Source organism: Hetaerina americana, unplaced genomic scaffold (assembly GCF_022747635.1).
Source record: "Hetaerina americana unplaced genomic scaffold, ioHetAmer1.1.p SCAF_5, whole genome shotgun sequence".
Taxonomy (NCBI): domain Eukaryota; kingdom Metazoa; phylum Arthropoda; class Insecta; order Odonata; family Calopterygidae; genus Hetaerina; species Hetaerina americana.
The window spans coordinates 58349483-58373592 of NW_027287095.1; the positions used below are offsets into that span (position 1 = coordinate 58349483).

The window sequence follows — 24110 nt, forward strand, 5'->3', positions numbered from 1 at the left end:
CCTTCCACCTTTTCCTAAGCCTTAAAGTAGTCCCACGGGAATGTTGTCTACACCCACGACCTTATTTCATTTCATTTCCCTTAATGCCCATTCTATCTCGCCGTTGAGTAAGCCTGGACCTAAGCTATCTCCGTCTACGTCACATTCTCTTTCCATTTGTAACCTTCAATATGGCCTTACACTTCATGAGTACTTAACTATGATCTGGATCCGCATCCGCTCCTGGGAAACATTGAGAATCAAACATGAAGTTCCTAAATCTGTGCCAAACCATAGTACAAGGTTAGTTTAAAAAATAAGAGACCCTTTGAATGAATACTTGATTTTTTAGTTACCCTTTTATCATGCCTATCGCCTTCAACATACAGCCCTAAGCCGCCAATACAACGCCCCCTGACGTTTTTTCCCGCTTTTGAATTCTGCCTGGAACACTTCTTTCGGGATAGTCTTTAAGTCTGCGGTAGAGTTTTGTTGGATGCCTTCAATAGTTTCAAATCGGCGTTCTTTCAAGGTGGTTTTCAACTAAGGAAATTGTAAAAATTTCGCCGGAGAAAGATCCGGAGAGTAGGGTGGCTGGGGGATCACCGGTTTGCTGTTTTTGGCCAAAAAATCGGCAACAATCAATGATGTGTGCACCGGTGCGTTGTCGTGATGAAAGGACCTATACTTCTTTTCTCAAATTTGTGGTCTCTTCCGTAACATGGCGGGTCTTAATCTTCTCATAACCTCTATTTAGTGCCGCCCATCCACCGTTTGTCCTTTGAGGACATATTCATAATGAATAATCCCTTCCAAATCGAAGGAAACGAACAAAATCATCTTCACGTTCAATCGCAACATCCAAGCTTTTTTGGGTCGTGGGGAAGATGTGATTTCCACTGTGAGGACTGGGCTTCGGTTTCTGTGTCGTCATAATCATAAACCCAGATTTCGTCTCCTGTGGCGATGGTTATAAGATGTTTCGGCCGTCGCTTGAACGATCTAGCAGTTCCTGGCTGATACCAAGACGTTTTTACCTCTGTCCATCCGTTAACACTCGCTGCACAAAATTGGACGCGACGCGATGGATGCCCGAAAATCCTGTCAAAATGGTGAAACACGATCCAGTACTAATGGGAACCAGTACTTCATTGGGAATATCCCTGATAGTTAACCTACGATTTGCACGCAACAAATAATTCACACTGTTGACGTGGGCGTCGTTTATTGACGTCGATGGTCGTTCACTTCTCAGTTATTTATCGGTCGAGTTTGTCCAGACTGGAAGGGATTGCACTAACGAAAAAACCACATAGACTCATTACCCAATGCCTCTTCAACCGTTGCATAAGTTTCAGTCGCACTTTTTCCGAGGTTTAAACAAAATGCAATGCACACACGCTGCCCCTCTAACACCTTCATTCTCACCAACACAAAGAATTTGTACAGCAAAAGTGTTCAATCTCAGACAAGAATCGCTGTTGTGCAGAGACAAGTCGAGATAGGGCCACAAGCAAAGCGTTGTTTTACTTCTCACGGACGTCGCTATAAGGCGACACCTCACTAATTGTGATCCGCCGGTTCACACGTAATCTCATCTTTTTTGTACAGATTTCGTATTGTCAAACTGATTTTTTTCTGAAAATCCAGGCACTTTCTATATACGAGTATACCCAAGCCTATTGTGATTTTTAATCCAAGTATGTATTATGCTTAACCCCTGGCTTCTGCGGATCTCTCTTGCTTTCTCCCCGCGGTCATTCGCTGTTCCTAAATCGCAATCCCCTACCTCACTGACATCTTTTTCCTCGCCTGCCGTCGCTTTCCATTCCCTCATGACTATCATATGTTTTCTTTCGGAAAATCCCCAGATTATTTCTTCTAATTGATAGTATATCGCCAACTTCTTCCTCCCATAATAGCCCGGTGATATGTAGACCTAAGCAATGACCAAGTTTGTTGATTCAGCTTTTACTTCTACCAATGATATGCTTTCTTTTGCTTGCTCTGTGCTTACTATGCTTCTTCCTACCTTTTGGTTTAAATATTATTGCCGCCCCTAGCTGTCTCTCTCCCCCTCCGCTGTATATTACCCCACAAGCATCATTCCAGTAATCTCTGCTATCCTTCAATCTCCCCTCGCACGGTACTAATATTTATTTTTCCTCTCCCCATCTCCCGCATTATGTTCTCTAATTTCTATCTTCTCAACGTCGTCCTAATATTCCAAGTCCCTATGCTAACTGTTTAGATCCTCCTCTGTGCCTCCTGCACTATTTAATAGTGTTTTAAACGCGACACCATTGCTAGCATACTCCCCTTGTTGGGGTCAGACACCTTTGCAGCCACCTCACTGAGGAATAGACAGTGCGCGGATTACCTTTTGTCTGGCTTCTAACCTTAGACCTAACTGGTATGGGAGCAATTGCTATTGCTCCCACCAGCACAGCTCTAGAAGAATAAAATCGTTTGAACTCTGTAATGCAGGCGGATGTTAAAGATTCAATAAACAGGAAAAATGAGATAGAGGAAGATTACCAGGAAAGATTTTTGAGTACTACACCTTATACTATATAAAAACTAGGCAGATTGGACACTGCTCAGCAATAATTTTCGAAGGCATTAAAGGTAGACAAATAGAAGGGATAGTTAAATAAGGATGATCCGATGAAGGAACCTTGACCACAAGAGGAATGTCAGTTCGAAAAGATCCAAGGATACGTAAGATTCTAAAATGGAATAGGGTAGAATGAAAGTATGCAGTCAAGCAATATTCGTCATGGAAAACAAATGACTTACAAAATTTAATTTACCTTATAGAAAGTTTTACATTTTTAGATAACGATTTAAGAAGTGGAGAAATATATATTCCATACAACATTCAAAGTTTGGATTTAATTATTTTGAATCAACCTGAACGGTTACATTCATGACCGATTCCGAATTTCAACAATTGATTAGCAATAGATGCACATTTCTGAGGGAAGAGGATATATTTGAGGCAAAGCCTTAAATATTAAATATGTGTTCATAAACTAAGACTAACACATCACCTTAAGATGTAAAGTATTTCTTCAATATTATAATTCATTATTTCAACAAAATATGCTGCCAAGCCAAAAGTGACTGGCTTAGCACGATCAGAGGGAATATTCAATTTAGGCTACCATTTTATATGATGAAGATTGTATATAGATGTCTTTTGTATTGAAATTTTCTATTGTATATAATGAATAAATAATAAAAGCAACTGTAAAAAAATTTACGAGACCTGCAAAATCGAAGGGAGCTTTTGACCGAGATTTTAATAGTCATTTATTAATCTTAACATCTCATTGTCAATCTTATCAAGTCTTATCATTTTAATTACTCTGTACTTTCTCTACCGGAGAAGTCTTGAGGAGGATTGACGGAAATTTCTTTCTTTTGGAGGCAGTATCTAAGTTTTGGACCAACAAATCAACGCTACTCTTTTATTTGGGATCTCATATGACAATATTCCGCCCAACTAGAAACATACTATTTCAAGGCTGTGACACATTGCACTTCCCTAACCGAGAGAGGCTTAAGGCGAAAGGAAGGACGCTATTTGCCGAAGGGTGAAAGAAAAAAGCAGAAGCGTAGTGAGAGATTTGAACCTTAAAGAATTTAAATATATTTCCAGGTATTGTTCGTCGCATAAGAGTGTGATATGAGCAAACGACTGCAGTTTATTCTGTCGTCAAACAATGACCACGGCCTTGGATGGATTAGCCCCTTTTGCAGCAGTCCGGGAAATGGTGCCTGTTATCTCGCGACAAACACTTCCTATTTCGGCGCGATTCCTCTGGTGGTGGCGTCAGTAGCGTAGTCAAGTCGCATTCCCTCGCCAGTCGTGCAAACGAGCGAAGTTTGTGGCTGGAGTGGTCGACGCGGAAATCGCAATCCAGATTGCTGCCAAAACATATTTATATGGCCTCCACATATTGATGCTTACGGTCTGGAAATGTTGATGATACCATATTTTAATAAACGTCTATAAAGCGAAGCCTCGGCATATTGGTTCATCCGAAACGGATGACAGAACACATAAATCGACTTCTAAAAGTTTCCCAACTGAAAATATCTCTCCTGTGTTGTTTATTCCACTCGGGACATTTCCTACTTTAGTTTCTTTACAGCAGTGGATATCTATATCGAAAGGTTGGTCTTTGAAAGCTATAGTTAAATTTATCATTTGCACACTCCAACAGAAGGATTTAAGAGTAGTAGGCCACCACTCTTATCTGATAAACTTACGTACAATAGTAAAAGAACGTCAAGTGTATCTGAATACTCTCACAGTCAACAGAGAAGTCAATGCTTGTCACAGAATTCGAGTTTTTTGCGTTCCTCTACGGCCTTATAAGCAAAGCGATAAGCTAGATGAAATCATTTTTTAAATAAGGCACACATAAAATCATACTATTATTCCTTTGTGGAAAATGAAATGTGCTCTCAAAATAGCAAAAAATCTTTAACTTGGTCATAAAGAAGTTTGTTCCATTAGCTGCGATTTATATTCCCACGTTAATATATATCTTTGACGTGTTCAGTAGAAGCCATAACCTCTGGAACCTTTTCCATAACAGTAATGGCTTTCTACGATGAGGGACCAATGCTGAGCCTTATCACTGAGTACTGGTGGCATATAAACGGGCACTCGCGAAAATATTTATCCTATCCCGTCGGAATAAGCACATGTCCGTGTAAATTTAGCGTTTGAAAGAGGGTGTGAAGTCGTAAAAACTCCAGGTCATCCCGCGGAGAAGTTTTTCAATCGCTTATGAAAGCGTCAATCACGATCAATATTTCCTGTTGATCCTTCAAAGACCGATCGTGTGGGAAGAGATCGTTTGGTTGGAGATTTGACGGGCTACTCATGAGGGCATATGTATCTTTAATGTTTCTCTCATCTGATTTCACTGATAAATAAGACCATCCATCAGTGTTCAAAAGTTTTGTCGGAATTAAGGTCACATTTATTTCATGAATTCCCAATCCTTCTGAGTGGCTTCGTCTCCATTTCATATTCCTCTGAGTGATCATTCATCGATATCGGCCAGACGTTCGGGAAACAAACAAGGATGGCCTAATGCCGTTCTCGAGTGGGGAACTGGGCTCGAGTTTGGCACTTCCTGATCAGATTTATATGAAAGTATTTTTGCCTTGGCGGAGAATTCAGGGATTATATTGGTTTCGCATATTCCCTATTGGTGTAATCATCACATCGGCGTTGGGTAAGGTTTAAGAACCGTGTCTGTCGACAGCACCGAAGGAAAGTGGCAATTCCGGTATTCGGGAGGTTGACAATATTTCCGGCTGAATCGTTTCGGTCGGATTCAAAATGCCGAGGGCAGTAAGGGGAGCTCACAGCGCCACATGAACGGAAAAATCCGAGAGCCAATTGCTCTGATTTGGCTACGATTCATTTCTAAGTGTCCTTCCTCTCGTGAGTGGTGAGGTCATTCGGAAGAACTCCACCCCGTCGCTTCATATGCGTGCGAGCATTGCGGGGGCCGTTCTCAAAAGCCTCCAGTCAACTTAAAAGGCCTAGTCGTTCACTCATCCACGGTACTTAAATAAATCAATCAGAAGAATTAACCACTATACCAAATGAAGGGTCCATGCTGCTTCCGGGAATTACCGTCGCGTAGGTGTGTTGATGGACAACTGTTTCGCCACCGGTCCACCAACGCACCTACGCGAAAATAATTCCCGGAAGCAGCATGGACCCTTCATCAGATTGACGTCGCGAAAGCCTAAGGATTAATTTCACTATTCCAAATATTTAGAACGATTTAGCAGTAGTTGGAGATCTTTCTTGTCGTCAATTTTTACGGTGTCATTTTGCGGCGTTCTGAATTTTATTCCAATATTTTATTCATCCTACGCGACGAGTAAACTCGTATTCTCCCGGAGCTCGAGTGTTCATGCGGAGAATGATAACCACGCTGAGTACTGGTTACTGGTTGGGTCTACGCTTAGTGTTGATGCTGTGTCATTGCTTAGAAAAAAGTAGCTTGCAAGAGTGAGTTCAGACCAGCGGACAGTTAAGAGACCGTACCATCGACCTAATTGCGAAGACATTTTTTTTAAGCCACACAGAAAATCATTATGGAGTGTAATAATATCATTCCGTTAACTAACATTATTTTAACGAGGCTTCCCAGTAACTGCGGAACCTTGGGGTACATATAATTTATTACTAGATTTGTATAAAAAATATCGGGAAATAGTTCGGAAAACTTGACTCAGTTCAGATATTGCTACAATGCCTCAAAATTCTTCGAAGTACATCCCTTGAACGCTGATAAGCTTTTGCCAGCGGCTTTACCTCGACTCAAAGGCTCTCTAGATTCCGGATAAGGGTACTCTAAATGGTACGCTTCTTTGACGGCACTTAGGGTGGTGGTGTCCTTTGAGGGAGGATTTCACTTATGGGAATAGGAAATAGTCTGCTGCTGGTGCCAAGTCGGGGAGGCACAAAGGGGGCTAGGGGATCGTCGCGATGACGTTGCAGATGGCCTTCGCAAGCGGACACTCGACTCTGCTCTTTTGGTCGTCCGTCAAGACCTTCGGGACGAATTTAGCGCAGATCTTTCGCACAGCCAAATTTTCAGTGATAATGTTGTGCACTGTCATCTTATCAATTCCAATACAATATTCGATCATGCGCACACTTAACAGACGGTCTGAATTCAGTACTTCACGTAAACGTTGCACGCTTTCGTCAGTTCTTGACGTCGACGGCCGTCCTCAACACTCTCCAGCCGGGGCCCGCCCTCAACACTCTCTCGTCCATCTTTGAAGAGCTTAAGCCACTTAAAAACTGCAGCTTGTGACAATTTTTTATCCTTGAACGCTTTGCGAATCATGCCCATCGTCTCCGTACCCGATTTCCCCTATCCAACACAAAATTTGATGGCGTAACGCTGTAAAATCTTCCGCTGTATTTTGCGCTTGAACCGAGTCACACGACAGGGGCCCGCTAAAAACGCGATCCAGCCTGAACGAACGCTCGCAAGCGATTGACGCTTGGCGCGTGTTGAAGGTCAGACCCCCCCCCCGAGCCTGCGTAGTGCGAGCGCACTGCGACGTACAGTCACGCCAGGAAAAAAAACTTTCCCCATATTTTTTATACAATCTTGTATATGACCCCGAAGCCAGCCAGTTGGAACAGCATCACTTCGAAAAATACCCTCGATTCTACAATCTATAAAAACAACTACTGATGCACAGTAATTCAATCATTTCATTTAAATGAACGCCTTTATTTTTGGGATTGATATTACAATATTATTAATCGGGGCTGATGACATATTTGCTACCCACACCGGAAGTTAATGTGATCCCTCTGTTACGCTTCAAGTATACTGAGAGCTGTGACGAGATCCTGAGCGCGAAACCTATCCAGGGACTCAAATATTGGCTCAAAGCTACAAGCCGGTTTACAATCCTCCGAATAATCTTAGACGTGATATAATACTTTACTTACTGTGTGATTCCGGTAAGTAACAAGTGCTACGCCATCATTTATTGCTATTTATTACCATCACTGGACTCCGGATGTGCAAATTACAACGACTTGCAAATGACCTGTAGCTTTGAGAAATGGACCGCTGATTAGGGCCTACGCCGGCAGAGGTTTCGGGCGTCTCACCTTACAACTGATTTTGGTAAATTTTCCACGGAACAATGATATAGAACTGCTCCTCATCAAGAAATGTCAATTTCGGTAATTGAGTAGTCATCATTACCACTGGATGGGATTGGATTAGCCACGCTCTCCACTCAAATCTCCTATTGGCAAACCTCTTAACGTGCACTGATTTTTACCCTCGGACGTAGGGACTTCTCTATCTTTCTCTCTTCTCTCGTATTTCATATCTATTCCTTGTACCTCATCCGAGGTGCTTCACAGTAGTACTTCCCCATCACTTTTCCCCCGACGACTATCTAAGCATAATTTTGTTTCATAGGTGCCCAGGCTACCTATCCCATCTTTTCAATTTTCAATAGATTTCTTTCTTCCTCTATTATTCTCACATTTAATAATTAAACTATCATTACGAATTGCCAAATAAAATTTTCTTAATTATCAATACATTTTTTCACGGTTTAATGATGTGACTCATTGACTTGAAGTGACTTAATCGCCCACATTCATCATCATTATTATCACAATTTAACAATATGAATGCTGGTTTTCTACGGTTTTTAATCACTCGTTGAACTGATATCTTCATAATTTACACATTGAAAAGAGTAACTAAGAAGCTTGCTTAAAGTACCCACTATTCTTTTTTTATTTACACTCCCCAAGCAGTTAAGTGAATTCATTTTTCTTCCATTATATAGTAGTAGTTTGAATAACATCTCAGTTAGCCCAAATAGATTGTTTCTTCCCCGCAAAAGCGCTTCACCCAGAGATTTCTTCCTACGCCTACTCCTGACAGGACTTCCATATTCGCCGAGTCCTTGGGATCCGATCATTATTCTATAGTACCACGTTTCCTCCATGTGATGAGAAGTTATTGGCAAGGAAACCCCATGGACGCAAATTGTCTTATAATTTATTCCCTTTTCTTTGGTTTCAGACATTTGTTACCATTTTAGTAATTGGCCGATGAATCTATCCTCATTCCTGGCGGCGGGTAAGAAAAACCTTTGCTTGAAGGAGACAGGGAGATTGATCGTCATTTCTCATCTCTCAAAATACCAGGCGGAGCCCCCATGGAGGGTAATTGGATCAGTTAACCTTGCTAAAAAATAAAGAGCACAAATCTAAGATAGCGATGCCATCGTCGTGGCTGTGCAGATATTTCAAGGGGAGAGTTTTAAAGCGCGGATCACGCGATGATTGAACGATGTGGACGTCACACTCGTGACTGTGAGGCTTAAAAGCGCATATTTAAGGTCCTTAAAAGAGTTTTTATTAGTTACGCGAGGTAAAGCGATCTTGCAAAAGTGTCGTTTTTCACTTTTGATTGGGAATATTTTTGAAAATACTGTAGATTAAACCTTAAGTAAGATAAATCCACTGAACGCGCGTTTAGGTCATCTGCTAACGCTGCTTTATCCTCCGGAATACTCGGGATATCTCTGTAAACCACTGTATCGTCGGCATATAAATGTCTCTTACTAGTGACTACGGAGTTAATGTCGTCAAAGAAAATTTTTTTCATTAATTTATGTTAATTTTTTCGAAAAACTAGGTGTCATCATTAATATTTGGCCCATTTAAAATTTGCATGTTACACGCCAGATAAAGGGGTTTTCGTAGACGTGAATGAAAATCCACTGGGTGAAACAATTAAGAAGAATCGTATATTTTATCCTCAAATGAAACCAGGAATTTCACGTCCGAACATGAGCGGGCACTGCATGATATACTTATTGACATAGGTCGAGGCTAGAAGTTGACACTAAAACTACGAGTACTAGTTTACTACTCTTGCGCGTTTAACAAGTCTTCCTGCATTCGTTCGTTTCGACTCTCCCTTATTATGCGACCGCAGGTAGAAGGCACTGTCTAAATATGATACCCCTTTGTCTTGATACACTTCCTACGGAATAAGAATTATGTGAAGTGTATCTGGATATTATAACAGTCAACAGAGAGTTAATAGCCAACATAATTCGTGTCTTCAGTACCGAGCTGCCCGAACCGCTATAATGCTTTGTCGCGGCAATTGATAGAAATGCTGCGAAAAGTAATTGTTTATTTGCGGCTATTAACGATAGCGACGCCCTCGAGGCATCTTGATGCCGATTTTTCCTTTTTGTCCTCACTTTCTATCCCTTTTAATTCTCATTTCCCCTTCTAACATCTTTCCCGTCCCAATCCTCTTTTGAAATGACGATGTGTTGACTTTCATTCGAGTCAGACATAAGTCGATTGTCAATTGTTTCTATACATGGAAGATAACCACGAATGTGATTGCTATTTGGTTGGGTAATACGGTCACTTATTGGAAAATGCGCGCTTTCGCATTCGCATGCGTCACAGTTTGATGTGCCCTGAAAATAGGCATGAGTGTTTCTTGCTCTTAGACTATTGGCCACTTTTTGGGTGTCAACAAACTTTAATTTCCCAGTTTCCTTGGCGTTCTATGAATATTAATCTGATTCCTTCTGGTGTTTTCACCCCCCGTCACCAAACTTTTTTGGCGAATTGCGGGATATTTATGTAGATTTAGATGGTGATGTACATAAAACTACAGAACAAAAGTTATGCGATTGAAAATAACCACATCTCTGAAAAGTGGTTATTTATGTTCACAGTGGCTCTATTATTTTTACTCTGAGAGAATTCATGAAAAATTGAAATATATTTTACACTATTGAATTATGTTTAGCTGAAATTTGTTGAAATAGAGTGGTCCAACGCACGTCCGTGGATCTTCCTTCATGGAGCAAAGTATGAACTGAATTTGGATATGTCGCGATACCTAATATGTTCAGGGATGATTTTTTTCGGATATCGGTTATTTATTTATAAGGTTGAGCATAGCCTAGTCAACCTAGTGGCTCACCTGATGGCACTGCTGTTCCAGTTCGGGTGCGTCTGTAGTCTAACCCTGGATCTGCAGCCACGTCCGTCGTCGAACTCCATGTTTACGTCGGAAATTTCCCGGCTCTTCATCATGTATATCGGTTTCCCCATTCCCGACTCCTCGGGGCAGAGCAGTGTCCAGTCATGCGACGAGTCCAGGCTCTCGAGACTCGCGTCCGACCTCGTCTCCGTGAGGCATTTTTCTGAATCGTCCCGCTCCGGGCCCGAGGTCCCCTCGGCCAGCGAAAGGAGCGCCCGCGGCTCGGAGCGCCTGCCTGACTGTTCGCCATGCGCCATCGCCAGGGATCTGCACCCGCCCTGGGTGGTCAGGTCCAAGTCCACGTCGCAGGCGGTTGGCACCCTCAGACGGATCCGGTTTCTTGTGCCATCTTCGCTCCCTGGAGATTGAAACATTTAAGCATGAACACGCGGACGGCATTGATAAGGGGGACCTCCCTCAGTAGTAACAAGTCAATTTGTGAATCCTATATAAACTGTCATAAAGGTGATATAGCATATTCGAAATCATGGATCACATTGGGTGTAGATTACACCGATATGTAAGTCGTAAAACTTCAATTAGTGAGCGACCCTGTATAGTCTAACTCCATAAGCACAGCCGTTGACAGTTTGTTAAAATGAGAGTAAAGTTCACCGGGTTTGAAATGTACAGGTGGCTCAGAAAGGTATCATCTAGGCTATATTATAGTTAATCACCGATTTAGGAACAGCGTGATCAATTCGCCGTTTCCCGGTAGCGGATGCGGACTCTGATCACAATTTAGGACTCATGAAGTGTAGCGCCCGATTCAAAAAGATAAGGCAGGAGCGGCGGGTTAGGAAATTGAATTTGGAAACTTTAACTGGAATGGCAAGGAAGGAGTATCAGCAGACCGTAGAGAAAGAGAGTACTATTGAGGAATAATGGGAATATATCAAAAAAGGGATATCGAAAACTACAAAATAAACCATAGGAACCGTTAATGGGAACAGGACCATGGGCCACGGATGAGATGATTAGAAAGATAGATGAGAGAAGGCAATGGAAGAATGCAAACACAGTTAGGCAGAAGGAAGTACAATGAGTGAAATCATAAATTGAGATAGGTGACAAATAGAACAGAATACGATAGACAGAAGCGTGTTGGAAGACGAATTGCGAAGATATGGAAAGTTTTTGTAAGATCAGTGTTAGGTCCTATTCCGAAGAATGTAAAGGCTACATGTTGTGAGGACTACAGGACGATAAGTTTGATATCCCACGCAGCTAAAGTTGTTCTCAGGATCATAAACAAAAGGATAGAGAGTAGGGCAAATGATTACTTAGAGGATGATCAGTTTGGGTTTAGGAAGGGGAGAGGTACGCATGATGCCATTGCAGTAATGAGATTATTAATCGAGAGGAATATAGAATACAATCAGGACGTATTTGCCTGTTTTGTAGATTTTGAAAAGGCGTTTGATAGAGTGACTTGGGAAAAACTAATGAGTATTCTGCAGAAAATAGGAATAGATTGGAGGGAAAGGAGGCTAATCCGCAACCTGTACATGTCTCAGACTGCTCAGGTGCGGGTGGGGAACGGGGAGTCCGGATGGGCAGTATTAGGAAAAGGTGTAAGGCAGGGTTGCCCATTATCACCGTTGCTGTTCAACCTGTATGCAGAGGAAATGATTAAAGAGGCATGGGAAGAACTGGAGGTAGGAATTCAAATCGGAGGAGAATTCATAAAATCAGTTAGGTTTGCTGATGATCAAGCTTTAGTTTGTCAGTTAGTCAAGGTGTTGCAAGCATTGCTGAGTGAATTGTTAATTCAGCGCGATAGATAAGGGATGACAATCACTATAAATAAAACAAAGGTTATGCGATTCTCTAGAAAGAAAAAGGCTAAGCTAAACATTAAAATAGGAGGGCAATAACTGGAGCAGGTAGAACAGTTTACGTGTCTCGGAAGTGTTTTGAACCAAAATGGTCTAAGTGGTAGGGACGTCAGATAAAGATTTTTTTCACAAGGAGGAGGTCATTGATGACAGAGACGTTGATTAAAAATGTCATGAGACTTGTTAAAACTTGATATGGATCGTAGTTATTTACGGCGTGGAAACATGGTCACTGAAGCAGGAGGATGGACGTAGATTGGAGGCTGTTGAGATGTGGGTGTGGAGAAGGATGGAGAAGGTGAAATGGACCGAAAGAAAAACAAATGAGGAAGAACTTGGTATGGTGGGGAAGGATAGGTGATAGTTGCGAGAAATCATAAGGAGGCAAGAAAAATGGATGCAAAGCATACTGATCGGCAGTGGGATGTTGAAGACTATAATATAAGGGATAACGTAAGGGAATAGAGGAAGGAGCCGGAATTGGATAAGGATGTTGGATGGAAAGAAGGGAGGAAGGAAGTATACGGGGATAAAGAGGGGCTTTTTGTAGAGTAGGATGTTGGGTTGTGCTTTGTTAGGAGAGACAAAATATTTATTTGGTAGTTTTTTCCATCCAAAATTGCCTTAATGGGTAGATGACCTATAATAATTCTGTATATAATAAATAAAATACATTTAGTCTACCAAAACAATTCTTAGTTGTATTATACTAATCTTTTCTGATGCTCAATAATTTTCAGATAAAAATTTTAAACGAATAAGTAAATATTGGTGAGTTCAGAACGTATAATTAGGCAGAATATTTGTTGAAAAACGCTGTTGGAAATATGATTCCCCTCTGCGACTAAATCACTTGAGAGTGTAGATAAATTAAATCATGTATAATAATATCTATGGTGAACAGGCTTGTCGAAATGAGCATTCGGTACAAGTAAATATTAACTGTAAGAGTAGGGAAACTGGAATGCAACAATGGGTGTATATTTATCTTCTATTCGGGGTTGAACATTTGATAAAATACAAGAGCTCTTAGATAAGAGCTATTGAGTTCTCCTTGGTGAAAATATTTCGTTAAAATTGAAAAAGGGCGTCAGAGATAAAGCAATCCTTCCACATGGCAGTTTTTCTCCTGGCCTTTAAATAACGTATCGGAACTCGTATACGAACTCTTTTTCATGTGAATCATATCCTTCCAAATGAACACATGTCATATACCTTAACCCTGTGGCGCTCTGGCAGAAGCAAGGCATATTTTATTCTCTTCACGCGGCAGGGGGAAATAGTGACAGCCGTGGAAAAATAGTGAATTCATCGCAAAAGATCTTGGTCTTGGCTGAAAGTAAGAGTTATCAAATTTATTTTTCATCGCTCGGAGAAAAGAAATTGCAGCGAGTTATGTAACTGTTATCGGTTCAATATAAAAGTTTCTCAACAATCTCGTAAGCTCATTATCTTTGAAGTAGGCCGCACTTTTTTGTGATTTTAGCGAAGAGGTACGACAGATGGTAAAATGTTGAACGAGGTAGGTCAAGGACCTTGGGCACTGAGGGAGCGAAGCGGCGGTGGTGGGGGCCCGGTGAAGTTTTATTCCCGTTTTGGTATAATCTCATTTGGAGAATAAAAGAATACACGCCCAAAGGTAATGTGATCATTCATTTAGCAAGGCCACTCCGTGATTAGTAGCTTGCTGAAATCGGTGTGAGCGCTCGGCGGTAGCGGAGATTTCGTTTTGTGGTGTACTGTCTATAGGAATCCGTCATCGTCCCTAATAGCTAATGCCTTACGTTTCACGGGTTTTAATTGGCTGGAAGTTACTACTCCTCGCAGAAAGATATATCACTCAGGCGAAACATTCTTTCAGTGGACGTGATTAAAGTGAATAATTATTGAAACGTTTTCATGGAATATTAGCCTGGATTCCACGTGGAAACTTCGACACGGTTAAAAAAAAACTTTCGCTAAACATTTTTCTGAATGTCAATTAAAGGCTTAGGTTTTAATCATGCCGTAGAAATGGGAATGATGAACACGTTCCTCCATTCAACGTAACTAACGCATGCATCACAGTTATACATGCATGTACTTTGGACCCTTGTCTTGACAGGACAACAAGAATTGTTTCCTGTGTGTCCCAATAAATGTTTAAAGTTCACTTTTCACTGTAATAGTCGTGCTTTGATGTCGTCAAACCTGGCATAAAACTAGTTATTAGACAGTTCCTGCAACTATTTCATAAAATTCCAGCCAAGAAAACGACGCACCGTATCTACTAATACTTACTCTCTGCTATGATAACCTTCGATTTACTCAACCATCACTCATTTGCCAGTATTTTGCAGTTAATTATCCATTTCATAATGGGTAAAAGATTTTTCCATGGCCTTCATGAGCCAGTAACCCTAGGATTTTTTTGTCACAGCATTCCCATTGATTATTCTTTCATTTGGTTCACGCATTCCTTTGCATGTCTCCTCTTTAGCGCCTTACATTGCAAGATTGACGAATTACATGCTTCCCTTGTAACATCTCGTTTCCGATTATCTTCCAAGTTATGTCTTGAGCAAGTTGGAACGTCTCAAAACATGCGCAGCGCGCTCGTCCTGGCTTCTTTCCCGAGTTTTCCATTCCCGCAACAGTGGCGCCCACCCCTATTAGGTGTGGGGGCAAACCCCCTCGGTGGCTAAGGACAATCGGTGTGGGATGGGAGAGAGAAAAAAGAAAGATAAGACAAGAGAAAGGAGAGGGAAGTGAGAGAAGGGAAAAAGGATCAAGAATTCAATTGCTCAATTACTCATTCGAAGGGCAGATTTTAACAAGGTCTTTCTTTCGAGACGTCGGCGTGGTATTTTTTTAAAAATCTATGCTCCCGACTCATCTTTGGTGACCCGCGCGCGCCCCCGAGATCCTGAAGAGTTAATACTGGCTTGTCATTAAAATTCAGAGGGTACCGTCATAGTTCATTCAACAGCCTTGCTCGGGGCGGTTTGTGCGAGGGAAGACATAAAATTTAAAACTAATAATTCGTGAGTCTCTTTTTTAAATTCTACTCGTATCTCGACTGTCCAAACTTAATGAAATGGTGTGGCATTACAATAATTAGAACGGAAGAGTCAACATCACGCAGCATCTTCTGAGGGCATCATAGGACCCCGTGCCCTATTCCTAGAAAAGGTTAAACGAGAGAAATTTCGACGGAAGTGACAACTGGGGAGGGCAGGGGTGATTGCAGCGACCTTCACGCCCTCAGACTCCATGCTATGAGGCAGCTGTCCAGTAGCAACGCGGAGTCACTCATTGCTTCCAGTCACATCTTTCTTTCAATTACATTCTTTTCATTACTCTTCTCCTATTCTGAGTCTTCCGTTTTTGTCTCAGAAGTAATGTGAAGTATGAAGATATAAAGAAGTAATTAAAAAAACTCACGTATTCAGGAAACGTTTGTACTCTAAATTGGATTATCCTGGTCCGCTGTTAAAATAAAAAAAATATTTCCACCTGAGACGTGAATAAATAATAAACACTTCATGTTGAGGCGTGAAAAGTAAATAATGGAAGTGAAATATTTTGAATGCACAAAATAGTTTGGCATTAGACGAATTCAGGAGTGGTTTCATCATTTCGCGGTGGACTGTGGCTGTATTTGTCTTTGACACTTGAGTATAGGCACGAATTAATGTTGCGTGTAATATAGGCCATCCTTCAAAAAGAGCTCTGATACCATGTTTACTCAGCGGTGATGGAATCCATACGGTGGGAAAATTTTGATTCCATGTATCTTTTAAATGCTATGCTAGCATCGATTAATAAACACTGATCCGTGGAACGAAGATTTTACTAAAGTGGTTGCTTATTTGCATTAAATAAGGTACTTCACTCGCGATTTTCAGCTCGATACATCCTTATTTTTTTTTCGAGATGAACCGGCCAGCTCAACAAGAAAATCGTTCCAATCCGTTCATTGTTTTGATTTCTCTAGAGTTTGATTTAGGTTGCCCACCTCCTCCTACTTTTGACCTAATAATCAACGTTTTCCTTGCTTTGATTCATATCGTCCCTATCGTTCTCATCTATCTTAAAAACCACCAACGGGTAAACACCTTTCAAATTTCAATTATTATTTCGTCTCCACTATTTCCGTGGTAAATTCATGATGTTTACTGAGCCCTTTCGTTTAACCTAAGATTCATATTGTCTTCCTGCCCTGCTTAATTATTATTCTTCTCGGTCCACATCCTTTAGAAAGCCGCTACCTCATAAGTAATACATTCCAAACCCACGTTTTCTATCCTTTCCTCCGTTCGCCCACCAGCCTCCTCTTCAACCAAATGTAAAATTTATCTTAGCGGTTTTCTTAGAGCCCAAATCACTGCCTCGGACCTGGGCTATCCAAACCTACGCACGAGTTCCACGGGTAAAACTCACTCTCCAAAATCCATGTGACACATCATATAACGCTTCACCCTGACGAGATTTTCAAATTAATCCTTGCTTCCCACTCACGATGTATCATTCCTTGCGAAACCATTTTCTTTTGCTTGGGCCGCTCCACCTCACCGGAACTCGTTTCATGAAGATCTTAAGCTATCATAGTTTTCTCACACAGAACCATACAATTAAACTCGATCGCCATCGATTTTGACGCTCATGTCTTGAAGTTTATATGATTTTAAAAAAATATTATTAATCGATGTTTTAAATGCGATTACTCGTATGAAGGACGACTGTTTTTCGACGCATGTTATGTTAGCACATAATTTTGAGAAACTCCTGGGCCCATGATCATCCAATTATTATGCATGAAAAACGTCTTTAAAAAATGAAATTTAGTTTCAACTTCAACGTATATCTATATTGAAAAAAAGGGGTATTCCATTATTTTCCTAAGTAATATTTTGTGGTTTACATAATTGATGAATTGGGTGTATCAATATTAAGCATATAGCTTCGAATTTTTCATAATTTTCCGATAAAAATAATTCTGATTAAAACATATTAGCCAGTGGATTACTCATATTTTTGTCACTTGGTATCTTTAAAGGTATAGTGTTTATCATATGGAACATCATTTCAGAGAAACGTCCTATGGGATACAGATTTTAACGATGTTCTCGAGATCTATGCTCGTCCGTGCTCCCGTTTACGTTTTTTTTAAATTACTTGTAGTCGAGTTTTTCCCATCAAGACTTTTCCCTTATGTAAGAAGTTTCCGGGCATAGTCCATTGCTATAAACTCCCCATGAGGTGCTCTTTGAACGCGTGCATACTTCCCATGTACCTATACCAATATTTCAGCCAATCAATTTGAAGGAAAAGAGACTTTCATTCACGGCCATACTAATTGGCATTATATTTCCGAATGCTTATCATTCTGGTCCAAACTATAATTTCAGATTGATGCAAATACAGTCTACATAGTTCAGAATTAGGAGATAACACTTTGAAGAGTACTTACATGGACCTGCAGATCTAGATCTTGCTCTTGAAACAGCTTGAGACTGATACGGGCAAGGGTAACGCGAGCAATATGTGATGTCTCTCTTCTTGGAATTTCGACCTTAAGCGATAGACAACATGAGAAATATTGTGTTAATTTTCTCTGATACATAACTAATCATCGTAGTTTTCTTTTTCGCATGAGGTACACAATCAAACTCAAAATTTGTGTGACTTACCAGTCTTTATATTTTCCTTGGGCATGCTCATGTTTCTTTCCCTCTTTCCGCATGCAGGGCCGGAATATGACGCAGTAGTCTCAGCTGAGCCTTTTCTCACCCTGCCGATTTTAAAATTCATTCCTCACTTAAAACTAACATTGACACCCACAAGCTCCTGATACCATTTTCCTTGCATGTCTATCTATGTTGAATGGCACTGTTTTGCATTGTAAGCCAAGAAAATGAATGACCTTGCAGTGCATTTTTGAAAATAGGCCTGCGTGGCCCAAATGCCCCCACTGAAAAGGTTTCCATGGAGACTTTAACTAATAAACAAAAACAACCATTAGTTTGTGACAGCGGCTTAGATATTCCTTTTACAGTTATTTATTAATGAGGAGCCAATTTGACGTATTTTATCTTAAGTATTTACTTGAAGTAATTTCCGGGTCCATGAAGTTTTACTACTAGATCGTGGAAGTAATTTAATGAGGATGATAATGTTTTTCATTGTCTTCGGAAATGCGCGATAGTGAACGATGGAAGAAATATTTTACTCACTCATAAAAAATTCCGACCATCGATATTTTTTAAATCGAAATCTAAAAAGTAACAGGTATACAGGTATTATTTGTTGTGCAAAAGATGGATTAAATGAGTTATGTGCTTGCTTCCCACGCCGAATCTTCGAGTTCGATGCCATACAAATTGCGTGAATGGTATTCCGATATCTATGATTGTACTCAATCGCCTATTGGATGGAACGTAAAGCTTGTGGACTTCCGGGCGCCTTTAGTTAAGGGCGCCGGGTTTCTCTCCGCCTATACTTTTGGTGCCCGCAGTTGGAGAATGTTTCAAGTCAACGATCCGACCCTAACTCTTGACTAAGGGACTCAAGCTAATGTATTCAGCTTATTTTCGCGGTTACCTCTTTCGCTGTTCGCCAAACGATATTCGTAACCCCATCATAAATCTCTGCGCAAGCCACCTGCCCGCAAAGGAGCCGATTTCTTAATGAGTGAATAGAATATCTGTACACATTCCATTCCCGCGCTGGCAAATATGCGGTGAGAGTTGCACCCGTCGCATCATCCCCGCGCGTTAAACCACGTCTATGTATCGCCGATGTCGCCAGTTACCTCAGCCGGCACACGCCTCCCACAATGACTACATTTTTAATTTTTTGATCGGAGACACTAGTTGGTTCTGGTGTCCCTGGTAGACCGCGCCTCTCTCTTTCCATCTCAGAAGACGAGTGGGAATCAAATTCGAACGAAAGATGACGGTGGATGGAGGCAAGAATCGAAGGCCGATGGCATAATACTCGTAAGGTGCGTGGAATCTCACCTTTCCTTGATAACGAGTTTATGAGTCAGGAATCTGCGGTCTATGGACGCAGATGCTCCGCCTAATCATCTTCCTCCGACTTCGCTCCTCATTATGACTGCTTCTTTTCTCGAGGATGAGGCTCCAACGAACTACCTACGCTCAATAATTCGACTTCTCTCGAGCAATACCATCCATTTATGAGCAATGAGAAGTGTAGAGGCTGGATCCAAAGTCCTCTAGACATCTCACTGGATCGTCTCTCATTACAGCTGGAGACCCTTCAATGCATTTTTTTTGTGGTCAAGGTCAGGACCACGGCGAAAGTAAAGGACCGCCGCACCGACTATAGGAATGAATGAACGAGTGACTCATGGCCGTGCGGCTGCTCGGGGCATGTTTGAAGTGACCCTACCGTCCCTACCGTTTTGAATAAATTTATCCCGAACCTCCAAGTTGGAACGCCTAAGTCAGAGCTCCATTGAGCACTAGCGAATTTCATTGAACTCCTTGCCCAGAGTAAGTCAATCTTTACCATCATCCTTTGATGAATCCTTCTTCTAGAAGCATTTGTAAAACATATTACCAAGAGCCCACCTATTGACACATTCAGGATGATCAATAAAGATATATTTGTTCTACTCTTCACACCAGTTCAACTAGTGGCGTTTAAATGTCCCTGTTAATCAGATGCTAATTCCAATTCACATATATCATCTAACTTCCAACCAGTTGGATCATAATATAATATCCTGACGATGCCCTTGTACACAAATTGTTTGGATACAGTTAGGAAGGGAGCCAAAATTTCAAGTTCATGGTGATATATGGAGATATTTGAAATAGCCAGCAAAACAATCTTATTAGTTCATGTATAAAATTAGAGCATGTGATCATATGATTATTGCCTTTTTTCACTGTCACTCAAGTTATATGACAGCATTGATGCAGTAAATGAGTGTAGATATAAAATATCTAACAAGGTACCTAAGTGTAATACAGAACCTCATGTATATGCAAGCATTCAACTGAGTTACGTGTGCACAAATAGAGCCTCTCAATACAGATAAGCAATAAAATGGCACACCCTTCACCCTCACAAAAGCCTTGTGTAATTAAGAAGCATTTCCTCTAGATATTAGATCAGTATGCAAAATAACAATTAGAAAATTCTTCTATTCAATCCACTAAAATTTTGTGTGAAACAAGGCTGAATTCAATGATTAATATCATAACCATTCCATGGTGTACCATAAATGTTCCAAATTAATTTTTGCATTTTTGGAATTTCACCAAAAAATGGCTGCATAAATATGAACTCAGGGGTATGTGAATTTTAATATGTCATGCTGCATAAATTTTGGTCAACTATATCTAAGTAAGATGTGAAAAAAGTTCATGTTTTAGTCTTCATCTGGGTCAAAGGAAAATATAAGGTTAGAGCTCACCCTAGATGTAGAATTCATGCACAGGGCTCATGCTAAGAGCTTATATCAGGTCCTATGGCTTGTAAAATTCACACATTATTCAAACTGGTAGAGATACCAGTTTCTTTCTAATTGTCTTTCCCTGGGAGATATGTCCCCTAAATATAAATGCATAGTAAATCCTCATGAATAAAAATCTCAAGTGATCAAGAAATGACTTTGTTCAGAACTATTAATTTTGATTTATTTTCTGTAAAAGTTATGAGTACTAAGCTGTTTGTTCCATCTTTATTTTCATGATTCATGCATGCAATGGTATGTTACAATGATTTTTTTATATATGCTCCCTTTCAAAGTGACAAAACTACAAATTAAATTCATATATATCTTATATCATAGTTTGAGTAAAGTTGGGGGGGTGTCCAAAGCCCCCCTGATTTAACCTAGTCCTTCCACTCAGCAGGCAACTGTTATTCCCACTAGGGTATCATACCCAAATTTATGTACCGTATTTTCTCATCGATATCCACGTGTTATCTATACAAAAATGTTCAGATGATCAAAAAAATGATGATACCCTTTACCCTGAGATCCGTGGGTCTCAGGGTAAGACCCACGGATCTCAGGGTAAATTGCATATCCTCGATAGCTCAAGTGGTTAAGAGCACGGATCTCAGGGTAAATTACATATCCTCGATAGCTCAAGTGGTTAAGAGCATCCGCCCGGCAAGTGGAAAGATCCGGTGTTCGAGTCCCGGTTGAGGAAATATTTTTACTCTTGTGATCCGTTCGATTCCGCCTTCCCCACCTCTATTGTGTTCGTCCTTTATATGTGTTCCTATCCCTTTTCCTTATATATGTTTCTGTATATATGAGTATTTATTCGCCGTTTGGCGGGATTTCGTGTTTGAATGTATGTATGTATATATATATATATATATATATATATATATATATATATATATATATATATATATGTATATATATATATATATTTTATTAAGGTAATCTACCGGTTAAGGTAGGTTTTTGGATGGGCACAACCACCAAACAAACATTTTATTACTCCCAACAAAACACAAAATCCATCATCCTACTCTATATCAGGTCCATCTTTCCCTCTTCGTCTCTGAGTTCTTTCTTCCTCCCTTCATCCCATCCAACATCCCTATCCTGTTCCTTCCCTTTCCTCGTTTGCTTAACATTCTCCCCTCTATTACAGTCTTCAACATCCCACTGCCGGTCAATAACCCCTTCATCCACTTTTCCTGCCTCCATAGGATTTCTCCCAACAAACCCCTCTCTTCGCCCACCATACCAAGTACTTCCTCATTTGTTTTCTTCTCTGTCCATTTTACCTTCTCCATTCTTCTCCACACCCACATTTCAAAAGCCTCCAGTCTACGTCTATCCTCCTGCTTCAAGGACCACGTTTCCCTGCCGTACATAGCTACGCTCCATATCAAAGTTTTTATGAGTCTTTTCTTAATGTCCTTACTCAACGCCCCTGTCATCAACTCCCTCCTCCTTGTGAAAGCCTCTTTGCCAAGCACAATTCTTCTCCTTACGTCCCTACTACTTTGACCGTGTTGGTCCAAAACACTACCGAGATACGTAAACTGTTCTACCTGCTCTAGTTTTTGCCCTCCTATTCTAATGTTAAGCTTGGCCTTTTCCTTTTCTAGAAAATCGCATAACCTTTGTTTTATTAATATTGATTCTCATCCCATGCCTGTTGCACTGAATTTCCAATTCACTCAGCAATGCTTGCAACCCCCTGGCTGACTGATAAACTAAAGCTTGGTCATCAGCAAACCTAACTGATTTTACAAATTCCCCGCCCACTTTCATTCCTACCTCCAGTTCTTCCCATGCCTCTTTAATCATTTCCTCTGCATACAGGTTGAACAGCAACGGTGATAATGGGCAACCCTGCCTTACACCTCTTCCTAACACTGCCCAACCGGACTCCCCGTTCCCCACTCACACCTGAGCAGTCTGAGACATGTACAGGTTGCGGATTAGCCTCCTTTCCCTCCAATCTATTCCTATTTTCTGCAGAATACTCATTATTTTTTTCCAATTCACTCTATCAAACGCTTTTTCGAAATCAACGAAACAGGTAAATACCTCCTGATTGTGTTCTATATTCCTCTCGATTAATAATCTCATTACTGCAATGGCATCACATGTACCTCTCCCCTTCCTAAACCCAAACTGATCATCGCCTAAGTAATCATTTGCCCTACTCTCTATCCTTTTGTTTATGATCCTAAGAACAACTTTAGGTGCGTGGGATATCAAACTAATTGTCCTGTAGTCCTGACATGACGTGGCCTTTACCTTTTTCGGAATAGGAACTAAATATATATATACATACATATATATATATATACATATATATATACATATATATATATATATATATATATATATATATATATATATATATATATATATATATATATATATATATATATGTGTGTGTATACATATACACACAGATGTGTATCATCAAAACATGTTCAAGAGAACTATGAATGGGAAAATGCGGTGATTTGTAATATAAAATGTTAAATTATTTGTTGATAAAAAATGATATTAATTCTATGGGTTTTTTACAGTGCTGTTCCCAGTTATCCACTTAACCGATCACCCTGATGCTATACGAAGAATACAGCAAAGGCTTTTCAAGGATAATGTAGACATCCCACTGGGAGATGAATTCGTATTACATCAAGGTGAGCATACAATGGATTCAGAAATATTAAAAATATGGTAATTTTCATTTGAAGTAGCTGTAGGCTAATTTCAATTGTAACTTAAATGACATTTCAGAAATTTTAGTTTAAAAACAAGCAACTAAAAATTTTATATGCATTTCAAAAATTGAATTTTTTTACAAATTTATTTATCACCTGTCACTAAAGATTAGAATAAAATTTGACTGACCAAATACATTTGGGATGAATCTGCCACTTGAAAGACACTTGAATCTTAAAGAAAATTTATAAATGAAATATAATTATTTACTGATTATTGGTGACTAATGAATTAACTTGATGGCACCATAAAATTGAAATCCCAAAAAATATTTCTCCCCTTGGAAAATTTTATAATTTTTGAGATTTATCTGACAAAAATTTACCAAACATTTTTATGATAAACATCATTTATGATGGATGAATTCTGACATATTTTTCAACTTGCAATCATCTTCACATTTTCTTGTGAGACACAATACCTTTGTACAATGTTTACGAGTATTTC

General features: G+C 40.1%; 1 protein-coding gene across 1 annotated transcript in view; it reads left to right on the top strand.

Moving 5' to 3' along the window:
- LOC139693864 (uncharacterized) overlaps positions 1–24110 on the top strand; it is a 73786-nt gene that overhangs the window by 46049 nt on the left and 3627 nt on the right. Inside the window, exon 3 of the mRNA XM_071592173.1 lies at positions 23465–23581. Within this exon, the coding sequence (XP_071448274.1) occupies positions 23465–23581 (117 nt within the window). The remainder of the gene's footprint in view (positions 1–23464; positions 23582–24110) is intronic.